The following is a 17294-nucleotide window of genomic DNA, read 5'->3' on the forward strand; positions in this document are numbered from 1 at the left end:
ACAGCCCAGTGGGGACCAAGGCGCGTACATTCCAGGCAGAAAAAAGGCACTGCTTGTGAAAACAGAGGAAGCGGGTATTCCATGAACCCCTGCTCTTTTTACACACCTCTCACCAGCTGTCTAATTGTTCACCCTAATTATTAAATGTGATCTTTGGTGGTTTCATGAGATGTCAAAATATCTGCAGGGAGCAAAAAAAGTGCAGCACAGGCACCTCTGCAAACAAATCACTGCAATTCCTAATTTATGTTAGGGCTATTCCTAATGACCTGGAAAACCAAATAAGCAAAAAAAAAATCCCACAAGCCATAGGATTTATACAAAAAGGTTAAATTTAGTTAAACTACATCCCAACAGGTTCCATGAGAGGATCAAATCAAATCAAACTGAGGGCTAACTAAGGGCTTTCTAGTTCTGAGTCCTGGGTGAGCTCGGCCAGTAGAGCTCGCGCCCCATAAACAGACGTTACAGTCTTGCTGCAGCCGACCCGGATTTGAGTCCAGGACATTTGCTGCATACCATTAATCCCGTGTTTCCTGTTTCTATCTAATAGATATTGAAATGTCCAAAAAACCCTTTTTTCCACTGAAATGTTAAAATACACACACACACACACACGCACACGCAAACCTGAACAGAAAAACAGAGCACATGTCACTCTGCACACTGATGAAGGCACCACACTGTCTTCAGCTGTAGTCACAGAGGAATGCACTTCAGATAGACCTCCCTCTGTCTTTAGTCTCTCATATCGTGTGTGTGTGTGTTCATGTTTCTGCATATGCGTGGGTGCTTGTGTGCAGCTATGGTGGCATCCATTAAATACTACATCTATCAAACTTTTGTTTGCAAAAAACATCCCTTATTTTCTGTATTAATTTTTGTCAAACTACAAGCAGTGACAATCAAGTTTCATTAGAGGTTCATAGCAGCCCTGTATCGAATCCTCATATATGATGTTCTCGTTCAAATGTACCCGTGTCTGCTGCACTTATTGTTTCCATTCATAATTATTTAATAGGAAACATGTGGAGTTCAGCAGAGAAAAGAAGTTTTTAGTTCAGTCCTTTTGTTTTAGTCACGTGTCCTCATGTCTTTATGGTCCCACTATAGATGAGGACATCCAGGAAAACAGGCAAATTTACTGGGAATCCGTGTGGGGTCCTCGTTGCTGGAGACCAATCATGTCTCATCATTTGAAAACCAAAATTCAACTACACGTCACAAAACAAATGAGGGAAGAAGAGACTGACTGTGATTGGTTAAAAGAGTGAGTCCTCTTGTCTTGGGTTAGAGTTTGTTATGGTTAGTGTTAGTTAGGGTTAGTGTTAGTTAGGGTTAGTGTTAGTTAGTGTTAGTTAGGGTTAGGGTCGATCATTTCGCTCAGGTTCAGAACCACTTTAGACATGTGGGTCGATCATTTCGCTCAGGTTCAGAACCACTTTAGACATGTAGACCGATCATTTCGCTCAGGTTCAGAACTGCCTCTTTAAGCTTTTTGACTGTAAATTCAGGTGCAGAAATACTTGAGGGTTAGGGTTGGATCACACTCACATACTATATTTTGGGTTAGTTGGACACCAATGGCGATGATGATGGAACACAAACAGACTACACTGACAGGAATTCTAGAAAAAAAAGGCTCTGGTTGTACAAGACGGATCCGAGAGGAGATCAACTGGGAGAACTCATTCATCATTGGACTCAAATGAGTCTAACTTGGCTTATATTTTTTCGGGAATCACAACAGAGCCTCTGGCCTCATCCTGGCTGCCACTTTTGAATTTAATAATTTGGATTGAATTTTAGAACAGACAACCAAAGCAAAGGCTCTTTTCATGCAACATCATAACATGGCAAACGTGACACTTTGGATAAAAACCCTGATATAATTAGTATCATCCCGTCCATGAGGCAAATTTCAGGTTAGTGTTTCATGAAGGCACTTGGAGACCAATGTTTCCTGTAAAATGGGCCCTGTTACATCCTTGTTTTCCTGCTTTCCCTCAGCCTACAGTCTGGACTTGGACAGTGGCAGGAAAGAGGGAAAGAAAGAAGAAAGAGTCTCTCTGTGAATGTCCTGAAATTGTTCCAGGATCTTAAATCTCGGAGCAGCAACGGCCTACTTCCCTCACCACTGGATGAAAGGGCAGCAGTTGTGTTCTGTTGCTTCCTGGATGAGAAGAGATCCAGAGATCAGCTTCCAGAAGATGAAACACAGCGCGTGAGAGCCAGATTTCAAGGGATCGTTGCAGCAGCAACAAGGAGGTCACAGTAGAACATGAAAAACCTTGTAATTTTAGTCTTCAACGCCTTCTTGTATTTTGATACTTATCATTGAGCTTTGATCCAAATGGAAATCTCTACGTACTCAATTGGATCCCTTCGATTTGCACCTAAACATGTTTTTCAACTTAGGTTCTGTTGTTAGCTTTCACTGCGAATGGTACCAGTGTGATGAGAACCACATGTCAGCTGTGGGGTCGTGAACCCTCCCGCAGCTCAGAACCAGCACCGCAGCTGTCACTACCTACGCGTCACCACAACACCACCAATTACACTTGAACAACTTAAACATATCAGTTGTAAACATGGCTGGTGAGCTGTGGTTGAATGGAATATACTGGAGTGGATAAATATGACTGGAGGATTTCGGCTTATTTGGTCCTTTAATGGGAAGAAAACACGCAGCAGCGCCTCCATGCAGCTGTGGGTTTCTGGGGAGGGGAGGCCTGCAGATGGCAACGGCCATAGTTGGGTCTCCACTTTAATCATTGCAGGATCGTCAGATGTGATTTCAAAGTGAGGCTAGAGGTGTGAGAAGCAGCACAATTTCCCATGAGTGCGAGGCTGCTTTTAGTCTGCATATTTGTATGTTTCCTGACTGGATAAATCGGTTGAGCCCACGACTGAAACGACGGCCATTCTGCTGTGTTTGCATCACCAGGACAGCGTGTGAACAGCCGAGCCTGAACATGAACACTACAACAATTCTACAACAATCGATTTTACTGGATTTCTTTCATTTGAATCTTCTCCATTTCCTTTGAAAATGCATTTGCAGATGACACAACGAGCCCATTTCATATTTCAAAACATGGCTGCAGAATAAACAAGAGTGGAATCATCAATATTTCTGCTGAAGAGAGTCCCACTGAGGCCAAACTGATGAGTGTCTTTTAATAATGCTCAGTTCTGCACAGTGATTCCACCTTTCAATAGTTTACCTACGCCCCCCCCCCCCCCCCCCCTCACACACACACACACACAGAAGAACAGACACAGCTCAGTAAAAGCTGCTTTGTGCTCTGTTTAATTGCTCTACTTGTAAAAAAGACCTTTAGAAGAGTAATTAAGTGAGGTTACTACAATATTTTGGAAGTTCTCCCTCTAATAGAATTTTAAAAAGTGTAACTGTGTCTGGAAAGAGGCATCAGAGGTGCCTGCAGCTTTATTTTAAATATGCATTAAACATCTGCAGTATTGGAAAATATTGCCTTTGATGACAATATTTTGCGTGGTTATTACTTCCAATGGGCTGCCAGCTAGGAATTAGGTGTGTGTAAGATGGGGGCGGGGGCATAGCTATGAGAATGCATCTTGAACCGTTTATTTAAAAAAAAAGCAAACTAGAGCTTCAAAATAAAAATTCTACGACCACGTCAATGATGCAAAGACAAAAAAAGTCTATAACCACTGTGTTACTAAGTCTCATGATTGCTGCATTTGAGTTTGAATTATTTATTTAGCACACATGCATATAAAATCACCCAAAAAAATAGAATAAAATGACAAACAAGTAAAATGTTTTCATGATCATACAAAACAATAAAAAAAGAGGTGCAGAGTTGAGGCAAGAGACCCGTAAGGGCCTGTTTGAGGCCTCTACTCACAAAAACTGCAATACAACAAGATAATCAAGAAAATAAATGAAAAAGAAAGATAAAGACAATAATAATATCAACTAGAAAGCACTCGGAGAGCGCAGACCTCCGCCAAGCGCAACAATTCCTGGCATATTGTGATTTCCACCATAAATATTAGTCCCACATATACTTTGACTACATATTTAGATTCCTTGACCATAAAAACATACCGTTAGCCACTGGAATCATAACAATATATGTCTTAGTTCAATAGTTATTCACGAAAAAAAACTCACGCTTTGAAACAATTTTGCTTTGTCCGGCACGAGCGCCTCAGCGGCGGCTACGAGGCACATTCACGAACTCTCCTTCGGCATGAGGTTTCAGCTTCGTGGCTATTAATTCACTCACCACAAAACTTGCACGCATAATATTCTCTCTGTCGGTACATGGTCGTGTGAAAGCTGCTTGTTGAGCCTCCAAACTCCGACGAAGAGCATTAATTTTATCCAAACTCATCTGTCCTTTCAATTCGTCGAGTTTAGCGTGTTTCGCTATGCATTTTTCGTCCGTGTCAATCAGTCCAGCCCACTACGTACATCACATGCTGTGTTCACTGACCCTGACCTTGACTCGGACATAACATAACCGTCTGTTTTATCTCAGAAAACGGGAAAATATTTCCTCGTTACGAAATAAATTTCAGGATACGAAAGGCAAAAATACGCTACTGCTTCTACTCACAGCTCGCGGAGTTTAGCGAACGGTCCCATTGTATAAGTGCACATATAAAATATAAAAATCTTATTGCGTTGCGGGCCGGTAGAAATGGTCTCGTAGGCCGTATACAGCCCGGAGGCCGGGGGTTCCCCACCCCTGCTTTAAAAGAACCAGCCGCCTCTTTTATTTATTTAAAGACTCCCGCTTTCTAGATAATCTCTCTTCTAATATCTGAGTGACTGGGTCCAAATAACACTAAACCTCTCAACCTGTTATTTGCTTTTTTTAGTCAGTTTCTTAAGGAGACCAGATAAAAGTGATAAAACAAAGTCAAGAAAATGTATCAAAGTCATGTTGTTTTCATTGATTTGAAGATTAATGTTCAACAGGTCAGGCAGATTTGTCCAATTTTCCTTTCCAGGTCTGCTGACTCGAAACTCAACACGAAGCTTCTTTGCAGCTCACTCAGATGACACCCAGAGAATGAAGTCTGCCACAATTAGTCCTGACATGTTAATGAGGCTGCAGACGGACTTCTGAGCCGTCTCTTGTCTCCTTGTGTGTGTGTGTGTGTGTGTGTGTGTGTGTGTGTATGATCTGTTCATTTTGTGCTGCTGCCTCCTGTGAGGAACTCCAATATGGAACGCTGGAACTTCTTTGGTCCCATTTCTATGGGATAGAGCGTGACAATAGTATGGAATTTAATTAATCTCAGGGGGTCCCCACCTCACTTTGAGTCTGGCCGTGTGGATGTAGCGTGCGTGCGTGTACTGTCATGTAATTTGAATGTGCATGTCTTGACATTCCTGTGCACATGTGTGATTTATTGTGTGTCTCTGTGTGTATTCAGGTTTTTATTACCTTGTTCGGGGGTCAGTCTGCCAGCCTAAGTTTGGGGCTGTGATTATATGGAGCATATGTGGAAAAGTAGATTTGAGTGCACATATTCTCAAGTTCTGGTCTCGTTGCTCTATTTTCAGAATCAGAATACTTTATTGATTTGATTTGATGTCATAATTAAAGTCTGCTAAAGAAATCTTACATGCAAATTCACTCTGCTGCAACGGGAGGAATTCCTCGGTCACGCCTAATCTGGAGCAGCTAAAATACGGCCTGCTTGATGTCACAAGGGGCCTATTTTTGACCCTTCAAAGTTTCTCTGGAAAGGCATCAGCAGTGGCACTTGTATTGTGGGATGTACCCTTTTCATGAGGGTATTCCAACACATATGGTTCAAATTCAAGATGGATTTTGTCAGCTATCACGTTGCGAATGCATGACTTCCAAAAAGGAGTTGCATCGTGTTATGATGTGGTTTTGTTAGGGTCAGTTACTCTGGCTAGAACTTTGCTCTCGTCCAGAGATCCTCGGAGGTAAAGGACGGTCATTTTATACATGAACATACGCTTCAAGTTTAAACAAAGGGTGACAAAATTGCTCTTTAGTGGAGAACTGCGAAAAAGAAGAAGAAAATATCCAGACCACTCATCTTACTGAAGGATTCTACTGCAGCAGTTTGGCAAAAGATCCTAATCAGGTTTTTTTTGGTCAGTGTTTTCAATTAATCCACCTTATGAATAAAGATCCAGAGAAAGGCCTTGAGTCGGTCTTTTTGGATAATATAATCCATGTTTTTAGATGCTAACTAAAGTCGTTTTGTACCACAGCAAAGCAGACACGAGCCATCTTTTGTACCTGTTTCCATGAAGAGATAAAAAGGTCGCAAGATCCCAACTTCAAATGCAAAGCAGCTTGGTTTATTTGCAATGTATAGAGCTGAAACGGGTAAAGAGGAGCACCTCAGCCAATATAGCATCTTGTGTAAGCTCATCTTTGTACATCTAAAAAGGAGATTAAATGCCATATTACTGATACAAGCTGTACCAGACTTAATGAGCCTAATTATTGTGTTTTCTGACGTGATGGGAAATAATGCCCAATTAAACCACAAAACAGCTTCTCAGCTTTAATACAGCAGCTTTACAAAATTTGCCACAACTGATGATCATTATGGCTTGATGGAAGAGGTGATCATTATCCTCATTTTAATTTATGTCTGCAACAAGATGACTTTAAACAGGAAAAAAAGTGGTCTGAAGCTTAAAAAGCACACAAGTCTTTTTCACAAGAAAGAGCAATAAATGTGGTAAAAGAGTCATTTCCACCGAGCTAAAGCTAGTGAACCTTCAGCCGGCCTGGGTGTAACTGCATGACTAAAGGTCTGCCAATGTCAAACCAGTCAACTGTGATTAACAGAACTGAAAATTTGGGTTCAGACAATTCAGAACACAACACAAGTGTCTCTAACACACAACCCTACCGCAATACCCAAGCACAAATACAACCACGAGCCATTTCGTTTAATGACATGAATATGAATATTGTCCGTCAGTGAAGAGACACATGGAAAGAATAACAAACACTCCATCATGTTTCCCAGCATTCAATGTGAGAGTGGAAACAATGGCGTCACGTGTGTGATGACGCTGCCGGAGCTTGGACTCCAAACCCAAAAGTTGTGATTTAAGCTCGTCATTGCAATCAGGCGTGAAGGAAGACACAAACGTCTGCAATAACGCTGGAGCCACTTAGCATTACTGTCAGCCTGTTTCATTTAGAAGAGCTGCTTTGGTTGCATTTTCAGACCTCATTTGGAAGAAGTCACTCAACAAATAGCCCTGTGATGCAGACCAAGCCCGATCAAGCACCTGACCTCTCGAAGTGTTGGACTCCACCAAACATGGAAGCAATTTCAATGAAGTCCTTGATGCGAGACAGCTCTCTATCCCAGACCTGCTACTACAAGCAGGACATTACCCATGAGCCACCTGCCTGTGGTTGCACTTACATCTGCAATAAGAAGATCCGTGTACTTACTGTGCATCTTTGAACAGGATGCTACTAATTCCTCTGTCATAGAATCAGCCAGGATTCATCGACAGGTATCGCCGCCTTCATAGTTGTATGCTGACCTACTGACCTCCGACCCTGCTGGCCCACTCAACTCAACTGGCAGCTTATTTTAATTAATATAATGTATTTTTATGCTCTACCTATTCTATCCTCTCCTCTCCCCTCCCTCCTCTCTCTCCTCTCCTCTCCTCTCCTCTCCCCTCCCTCCCTCCCTCTCCTCTCTCTCCCTCCCTCTCCTCTCCTTCTCCCTCTCCTCCTCCTCTCCCCTCCCTCCCTCCCTCCCTCCTCTCCTCTCCCTCTGCTCTCTCTCCCTCCCTCCCTCCCTCTCCTCTCCCCTCCCTCTCCTCCTCCCCTCTCTCCCCTCCCTCCCTCCCTCCCTCCCTCCCTCTCCTCCTCTCCTCTCCCCTCTCTCCCTCTCCTCTCCCCTCCCCTCCCTCTCTCCCTCTCCTCTCCTCTCCCCCTCCTCCTCTCCTCCCTCCCTCTCCTCCCTCCCTCCCTCTCCTCTCCTCTCTCTCCTCTCCCCTCCTCTCCCCTCCCTCCCTCCCTCCCTCTCCTCTCCCCTCCCTCCCTCTCTCCTCTCCCTCTCCTCTCCTCCCCTCTCAAGAGAAAAGAAAGAAAGAACTCTCCCCTCCTCCTCCAGAGAAAAGAGAGAAAGAGAAGAGAAAAGAAAAAGAAAGAAAGAGAAGAGAAAAGAAAGAAAGAGAAGAGAAAGAAAAAGAAAGAAAGAGAGAGCCGAGAAGAGAAAAGAGAGAAAGAGAAGAGAAAAGAAAGAAAGACAGAGCCTAGAAGAGAAAAGCGAGACTCCTCAAGAGAAAGGAAAACTAAAGCTAAAAGCCAAGAACGCTCCCTCGACTCCCCTCTCCCTCGCTCCTCCTCAACCGAACTCCCCCTCCCTCCCTCTCTCCTCTCCCCTCCCCTCCCTCCCTCCCCTCCTCTCCTCTCCCCCTCCTCCCTCTCTCTCCTCTCCCCTCCTCTTTCTCCTCTCCTCTCCCCTCCCTCCCTCTCCTTCTCCCTCTCCTCTCTCCTCTCCCCTCCCCTCCTCTCTCTCTACCCCCCCCCCCCCCCCTTATCAGCAGGAGGGTCCCCCTACACGAGCCTGGTCCTGCTCAAGGTTTCTTCCTGTTAAAGGGGAGTTTTTCCTGCCACTGTTGCTTGTCTGGGGTCAGGCCCTGGGGTTCTGGAGAGGGCCTTGAAACAATTTTGATTGTATAAGACGCTATATAAAAGACTGACTGACTGACTGACTGACTGCAATCAAAAGGGAGCAACTGACAGAAGAACATAATTAGCCTTAAAATAACTCCATCCATCATCCATCTATGGAGCCTAGTCAGGGTCACACAGGGTGTTGAGGTCTACTCCACCTGGAACTCATCCCTGCCAGGACACACAACAACATTCCTGTACACACACATACCTCAGGATAATTCAGAGCAATCAAGCTAATCTGCAGGATTTTGGACTCTGATGGAAACCACACAGGCATGGAAGAACATGCCAATTCTACAGAGAAATGCTAACCACTGAACTTCCTGCTGCCCTGAGGTTCAGTCATCAAAAGAAATGTCCCCGTATGGATTGTCCTGACTCTGATAGCTGAGGTGGGTGAGGAGCAGGAGGAGCAACAGCTGCAACAGAAATGGGTCCAAAAGGAAAGTGGAGCATGGGTGGGGGAGGGGAACGCTAGCAGCCGATTTTAACATTTGAATATCGCCAGACGATGAAGGACACGTGGGAACCGAGTGATTTATGTCTTGCATGTATCTACTGAACACAAAATGCATAACAAAGCACCAGATTCTACGCGACAGACAGCTTTTTAAACCCTGATCCAGTTCTGTCACTCTTCTTTTTTAACTCCATCTTCCTTAATTAGTCTGGCTTTTCAGCCTTCCTTTTGTCCAGCTGCACTCCACAAACACAGCTGACATTTACAAGGAGGCCACAGCAGGGCTCTCAGAAGTTAGCAGCCATAAAGTTCCACACATTCAAGGAATTCTTATTCTTACTCACACACACGCGTGTGTGCACCCCCCCTCCACACACACACACCCACCCACAGCTACACACACACCCACCCACACAGCTACACACACACACAGCTACACACACACACACCTACACACACACACACACACACACACACACACCCACAGCTACACAGCTACACACACACACAGCTACACACACACACACCCACAGCTACACACACACACAGCTACACACACCCACACAGCTACACACACACCCACACAGCTACACACACACCCACACAGCTACACACACAGCTACACGCACAGCTACATTGGCACTGTGCCAGGGCTTTCCAAACGAGCCCAGAGGAACTGCAGAACCGCAGTGGTGGGAGTTCTGCAACACCGACTGAACGATATGTTTGAATAGATAATCTGTTGGCACCGGCAGGTCCAAATTTCCATGCTGCAGTTTCATTGCGCACCAATTGGTGCGACTCTTTGTGCTGCTCGCCAGACTTGTTATTGGGACCCGATAAATGTGCTTTTGGACAGGGCTGTTTCCACTATTGCCTGTTGTTTTGAAGGGTGAGAGGAAAGCTAAATGTATAGCTAAATGTATAGGCTGTAAAGCTTCATAACAAATAAAAAAGTGCCTTGTTAAGCACCAGAACCACAGCTCACTTAATCCAATACATATATAGATCCGCTCGCACATGTCCTACCTGCCAGGCAGAGTCCAAAGATGGTGAGGATAACCAGGATGTAGAGAAGGACAATGGCATACTTGATGGCTGACAGGGAGTTCAGGTGACCGCAGCGCTGATCCTGCTTCCTGCGACGCTTACTGGAACCTAGAGGTGGGAAGATTAGACTTCAAAACTAAAGAAACCTAAAAGGGTTTGCAATGCGCCAAAATTATGCCTAAATTTGGATTTGTTGTAGACCCAAATAAAATGTAAAGGATTCCAATAGGCCGTTGCATCCTTGTGTAACTGACATCCCTCGGAGATGGGTGAGTCAAAATGCCTGCACATGTTTGCTGAACTGCACATTTGGGTGCACAAACAAGCACATTCCAGCATAGGACAAACACAACTGCTTCACATGTGGAATGTACAGTTGGAAAACACGTGGACTGGATGTATGGAACTGGGTATAATTCACTAACTTTTCCCCGAGTCTGTTTAAAAGTACCTGAAAACAGCAACAACACTGTCCAAGCAAAACCATCCTCGTCAGCACCTAATCTGCCTGTCTTCTGATACCTTGTTATTCTGCCTGCATGCAGGAGATGTTTAAGCACTCCAAAGGTCTTTGTTTGTGTCCTAACCCTAACCCATATGGAGTTGGAGCAAGCCTGCTGTTAGCATAACGCAAACGTGTAGTTGCCTACAATGAAACTGCTTTAATGGGACTGTGATGAAGAATTTTGAGGCCAAGCTGCCCCCTTGGTCTTTGGAATGGACAGGTATGACAAGGTCTTTGATCCTCTGTGATCCCACTGATATGCAGCACGAAGCCTTGCGTGGCACTTCCAAAAGTCACCGTCAACAATCAAGACTGGAGCAACAGCCAGTGGTGGATCCCAACACGGGACTCGGCTTTGTTAAAGAAACCCAACTGAATAAACATTTCCTCCGTCTTTACTCCTGACTTCATCGTCATGTGTGCCGTTGTCATGGAAGTGCACCCAGACACTTTCAGGAATATCCTGACACATTTTCTTCTCTTAATCCTCTTCTGATGACCACAAGACTCATTGTCTCCTGGGTAGCCGTCAGCTTCTGCAATCTGGAAAACTCAGAGGCTTCTGCAAACTTCTCATTATTGGGAGAAATGGTTCCAACTAGAAAAAGCTGCCCGGTTGCCACTGGTGATTCCCATCACCATGCATAGTGGGGGTCGATTTATAGATCAAGACCCCACAGAGCTGACATCTAGCTGAAGCAAAAGCTCCTCCAAAGAGAGTAATGAAGTGCAGGCAGGGATCCGTGATTCCCTATAAACCAGGAGGAACAGGAATCATCTCCACAAGTGAACGAACATGCTCATTCTCTAAGGTTGTCCAATAAATTCTCGTCTCGTCTCAACCGCTTCATCCCTAATGTCCACCCCTGGATGAGTCACCAGTTCATTGCAGGGCTCTATGTGAGCATTTGTGGCTTTGGTACCTTGCTCAAGAGTGCCCCGGCAGTGCTCTGAAGGGATTCTGGCACTTTCCACTTTGTCTGCACTAGAGCTCCAACCAAGAAGCCGCCGCTTCTCAGCCCAGTTCACAACAGACTGAGCTACCAATAAATTTATGAGGGAAAAAAGAACTAATAAGAAACATTTTTAAATGAAATATTGGATGCTGGATAATGATTTAGACTGAAATGAAATTGTAGCAGTGTTGAGGGAATTGAACAATCACGAGGGACAAAGTCCCGTTCAGACTCCCTGTAGTTGCTGATTTCAAACAGGGCCGGTGTACCGTCAGTTACTGGCACTGTCTGCGTGTGAAGTTACGAGTGCAACCTCCTAATTCCTGTTGCTCCCCAAATCAAACGCACATGTGCCCCAGTCTGCACGAAAGCTGCTTTGAATGTGGCGATGGGTGGGCCTCCTTATAGCGTCCTGTCCTTGTCAGCTTTGTCGTTAGATGCGCTTCTTAATATCCATGAGAAGATGACAAAGTGCAGCTGATGAACCTGGTTCTGAGTTCCTGGTACAATAGGTTCTTTCCCCTTTAATGTGGGTCGAACTGGCCGTGCACATTGGCCCCAGTGTGGTGAGTAATAGTTGGATCCCACTCTTCACGACCCCTGACTGCTTTGCCCCCCCCCAGTGGGCTTAACGTGGTACGGCGGGGAAGGGCTTCTTTGATTGGCTGAATGAGGTGTGATGATGTAGGATTAGAAATGTTGGATGAAGATGCATATTTTGGGGTGTGTGTGGCCATCATTCATGTCCCATTAAGATGTCAACAAATTCTCAAACTGAGACTTTCCCAGCAAACTCCCAGAAACCCAAGAACACCACAGGGACACACACACACACACACACACACACACACATGCAGATGTTGGTTCTGGTTTAGCGTTAATGCCAATGGTGAGAACATTGTTGAATTGAAATGAATGTGTGTGTGTGTGTGTGTGTGTGTGTGTGTGTGTGTGTGTGTGTGTACTTGTACATGCTGAGTACCAAAAACCACATTCTACTATCAAATTGAGGACACTTTTTGAAAATGAGGACATTTTGACTGGAAGGGTTAGGAAATGTTTAAAGGTTCAAACGTGGTGTAAAGGTTAAGGCTTGAGTTGGGATTAGGGTTAGGGTTTAGAAGGGATGGTTAGGGTTAGAAGGGATGGTTAGGGTTAGAAGGGATGGTTAGGGTTTAGAAGGGATGGTTGGGGTTTAGAAGGGATGGTTAGGGTTTAGAAGGGATGGTTAGGGTTTAGAAGGGATGGTTGGGGTTTAGAAGGGATGGTTAGGGTTTAGAGGGATGGTTAGGGTTTAGAAGGGATGGTTGGGGTTTAGAAGGGATGGTTAAGGCTTGAGTTGGGATTAGGGTTAGGGTTTAGAAGGGATGGTTAGGGTTAAGAAGGGATGGTTAGGGTTTAGAAGGGATGGTTGGGGTTAAGAAGGGATGGTTAGGGTTAAGATGGGATGGTTCGGGTTTAGAAGGGATGGTTAGGGTTAAGAAGGGATGGTTAGGGTTTAGAAGGGATGGTTGGGGTTAGATGGGATGGTTAGGGTTTAGAAGGGAGGGTTAGGGTTTAGATGGGATGGTTAGGGTTTAGAAGGGAGGGTTAGGGCTTAGATGGGATGGTTGGGGTTTCGAAGGGATGGTTAGAGTTTAGAAGGGATGGTTAGGGTTAAGAAAGGATGGTTAGGGTTTAGAAGGGATGGTTAGGGTTAAGAAGGGATGGTTAGGGTTTAGAAGGGATGGTTGGGGTTAGATGGGATGATTAGGGTTTAGAAGGGAGGGTTAGGGTTTAGATGGGATGGTTAGGGTTTAGAAGGGAGGGTTAGGGCTTAGATGGGATGGTTGGGGTTTCGAAGGGAGGGTTAGGGTTTAGATGGGATGGTTCGGGTTTCGAAGGGAGGGTTAGGGTTTAGATGGGATGGTTCGGGTTTCGAAGGGAGGGTTAGGGTTAAGATGGGATGGTTGGGGTTAAGAAGGGATGGTCAGGGTTTGGAGCTGGTTAACATATTATGTCTATAATAGTCCCAACAAAAAGAAAAATACAAGGATATTTGAATGTTTTTGGTTTTCTTGCATGCTTCCTGTTTTATTTTGAAAGTCTTGTCTTCCTAGATGTCAGTCTTACTTCCACTCGTGGACCTCTCTTGGGATTTCTGCCTGTTTGGTTGCCTCAATCTGCAACCAGTCCATGTATGACTTCCTACTTCCCATCAGAGTCAAGATTTTGCATTCTGGACTCTGTTCCACACACTGAGCACCCTTCACAGATCGAGAATACATCCTTCCATTATTTTTGGTGATATTTATCTGTCCCTTTACTGACAAGGATTCCACACACACACACAGTTTCCTCACAGTTGTCAAATTGAGTCAGTGCCACCTGTAAGTTTCAAGATGTTTGTGCCAACTTGCAACCCCAGCTGACCATAAATTGTACTGAGGAGTAGAGAGCAGAGCAGAACAGTGTTGCTACAATTATAAATCCAGAGAAAAATATAACAATCCTAAAAACAGTCTAAGAAGCTGTATTCTTTTGTAGGTGACTAAATCAGTATCTGAGCACGTGCCACTTCCTCACCTTCATCGCACAGGCTGAGTTTGGACAGGTTGTGTCCGTCGTACGCCTCCTCGTATACGGAGCCGTTCTCTCTCTCCTCGTACGTGCTCAGATACATGGCCTTGTTCTCCATCTCCTCCTGACAAGACACAAACAGAAATGGCTGCACATCACAGCATGTGGGCAAAGCATCGCTGCAACGTGACAAATCGATCTGGTAGTGAAGCTCACGACTGACACGGAAGCCCAAGAACATCCGTCATCCATCATATTATATCAGCTATCAAATGGAACGAATGAAAGGGATTACGTAAATGTTACCAGTCCAAATGGTGCATGTTGGCGCAACTGAATATCAATTCTCAAAAGGTCGCAGCAGGCAGCCACCTGCTGCTGGGACACACATGCTGCAGGATTGAAATGCTCTTGGTAGAAGGCTTCGTATCGTTCTGAGCTTTAGTCTCTGAATGTCAGAAACAATGGAAATGGGTCAATAAAATGTACTGCTCTCAGCTTCCAAACCATATTAACCCCACTGAGGGTGGAGACGTTGGTCCAAGATAATTAGCATTTGCTTATGAAAGAAAATGGCAGGAGCCCCAAACTTTAGAGGTTGAAATCATGAGGTTTGCTCCTAACACACCTCTTTATAGCCATGTCCACATCACATTATCAGGTGAGGACCTGGACCTCCTTGTCTTGGTGGACATGTCACTTTCTCACCCTCTCTGTATGAAGCACCAATTCAGCTTCGTGTCTATGAACATGTATGACCACGTGATATTTGGATTACAACATCATAGCTGGTCCCCTGGGCTGTTTCTGTGCAGCTGGGCTGTTGGCATCTCGAGTATTGAAGCACATGTGGATTATGAGAGCAGAAAAACAGATTCAGTTACAGCTGCTGAGCAGCTGCATGGATACTTACATCGAAAACACCGTCCTGGAAAGTAAACTGAATGGGCGATATTGTCCTTGATGGGGTGGCACTTTGTGAAATCCATACCATTCTCTGGCAAAGTTGTTATTCTGTTCTAATAAAGTTGACATTGGATGTTACTTCGGTGGATCGTTAGCTGCAGATAAAAGCCCTCGGTGAGGCCCTCATATTTCATATTAGCTTGCTTGTGTCATTAGCACGCTCACCTGGACTCAAGATGAAGACTGAATCTCCCATGAGCCTCGGCAGCGGATGAGTGGCAGGTTGATAAAATCATTAAAGAGATGCTCAGTCTGTACTTTCTAATCACAGAGAGGTTGTGGTGGGGTGGTGGGGGCTTCTGGCTGACATTTGGAATATAGCTGGACAGGAACCATTAAGAGCTCCTAGGTGATCCTACTAACTGTGTGTGTGTGTGTGTGGTGTGTGTGTGTGTGTACGGCAGGTCTGCACATGAACTATGAAGACAGTTCTTAGATGTCTTACGGGACTTTTAAGACCTGAGAACAAGAACAACAGAAAGTTAAGGAAGTGCGTTTCAAGAATCTTAAGAGGTTCTTTTTTCCTACTTCGTTGTTGCTGTTCAAACGAGCCACAGAGCAGCGAGAGAAAGACCACGTTCAGACAGCTGCCTGGGACGCAGGATGTCCGACGATAGACACCACCAAGTACTTTTCAGTATTGTGAAGAGTATTTTATGGTGGCATGTTTGACCTTTTGGGGGTCAGTGCCTTGAATTAACAGCAAACATTTATCTCACACCTGTTTTACAAAGAAAGAGTTTAACACATCTACCCCAGGACGCATCTACCCCAGGGTGTGATGACTGAAGGTTTAAATATCTTTTACAGGAAGAACACAAAGACATGATAACATGGGTGTCAGTGTTTATTTATGATCGAAATAAATCAGTATCAAATTGTTAAACAGTGGGGGAAGCATAGAATATTTTGGGGGTCAAATTTAAAGTACATTTGGGAATTAATATTTACTCTAAACCTGCACATACAGAGATATTGATGAGTATCAGCTGCATGTAGCACATATGAGCATCAGGGTTATATTGGAGTATTGGAGGGGTTGAAATATTGTGACAAGCTCCCGGCTGAGCATCCACCTGTCTGCAGGTCAGAGGGAGGGAGGACGTGTGGTCTGCAGATTGTCGACGTCATCTGTAGTTTCAGTCAAGCTTAAAAAAACACTGTGCATTCTCTGAGAATCAACTATGCAATTACAGATATCGGAAGTGACAATATTAACTGGAGCCAGTCCCCCTCAGTGTCTCAGTATGAAAAACCAACATACCATTGCTCAACCATCCATGTGCATCATTAACCCATTTTAGTTAATTGCACTTCTTCACACAAGTGCCAAAACACAAAGCAACACATTTGTTGCAATTCCCAACGTTTCCTGCCCTCATCAAAGGTTATGCAAGTTCAGCATAATAAAAAAGCTAGAGCATACTACTACTACTAATAATGATAATAAGATTTAAAAAAAAAAAAAAAGGAAAAAAATAAGCTTAGACCCAATATGCTGCATATAGTCCACAGTATGAGAGTCAGCATGTGCAGCCACCCAACAATCTTACACTTCTTCCTCACCTTGTCAGAAGTCAACTGGAACAGAAACAGAAATCACGTTTCTCATAATCCCCCTCTCAACGCTGCGTGTGCACGCTGCGTGTGCACGCTGCATGGATCTTCAGGCGATCCTCCGTTCGATGCGTCTCTCAGAAAATGCATGAAATAAACATGCAGTTGGTGCGGTGAAGTCCGTCAGCAGCTCTGGAGGACAGCGACGATTGCAGTAATATATCAACCACATCGTCATGTGACCACAAGTTGTCAAGCTGAAGTTCACAAGTTCTCCCTCAACTGGAAGCTTTTCCCCTCTTGGTTGCTGGCGCCCCCTAGCGTTGGAGAGAAGCTGGAAGTTCCGGTCACTTTATTATACTCGACTTTTAAATACGTGCGTAGTCTTAAGTCGCTCCAAAGATTTAATTCTTAGCATTGACCACAAGGTTAAAAAAAAAAACTGGTCAAATGATTTTATTGTATAAAACTTATCGGTCATGTGACATTGGGAAAAACCTCCCGATGGCGATGCGATCGTCACAAAAAATACA

At 44.6% G+C, this 17294-nt stretch overlaps 1 protein-coding gene across 5 annotated transcripts in view; it reads right to left on the reverse strand.

The window, feature by feature from the left end:
• The window catches only part of scara5 (scavenger receptor class A, member 5 (putative)), a 60171-nt gene that overhangs the window by 27158 nt on the left and 15719 nt on the right, over window positions 1-17294 (reverse strand). The window contains exons 1-4 of one of the 5 annotated variants that reach the window (XM_057017299.1): window positions 15370-15604; window positions 15152-15299; window positions 14245-14362; window positions 10198-10326 (exon numbers count right to left, since the gene is read on the reverse strand). In XM_057017299.1, the coding sequence (XP_056873279.1) occupies window positions 10198-10326; window positions 14245-14362; window positions 15152-15232 (328 nt within the window). In that variant the 5' untranslated portion in view covers window positions 15233-15299; window positions 15370-15604. Of the gene's footprint in view, window positions 1-10197; window positions 10327-14244; window positions 14363-15151; window positions 15300-15369; window positions 15605-16770; window positions 16954-17294 lie in introns of those variants that run through there. The other 4 variants (XM_057017295.1, XM_057017294.1, XM_057017296.1 and 1 more) reach the window with 4 other exon arrangements.

The sequence above is a fragment of the Takifugu flavidus genome, chromosome 19 (genome assembly GCF_003711565.1).
Source record: "Takifugu flavidus isolate HTHZ2018 chromosome 19, ASM371156v2, whole genome shotgun sequence".
Classification (NCBI taxonomy): Eukaryota; Metazoa; Chordata; class Actinopteri; order Tetraodontiformes; family Tetraodontidae; genus Takifugu; species Takifugu flavidus.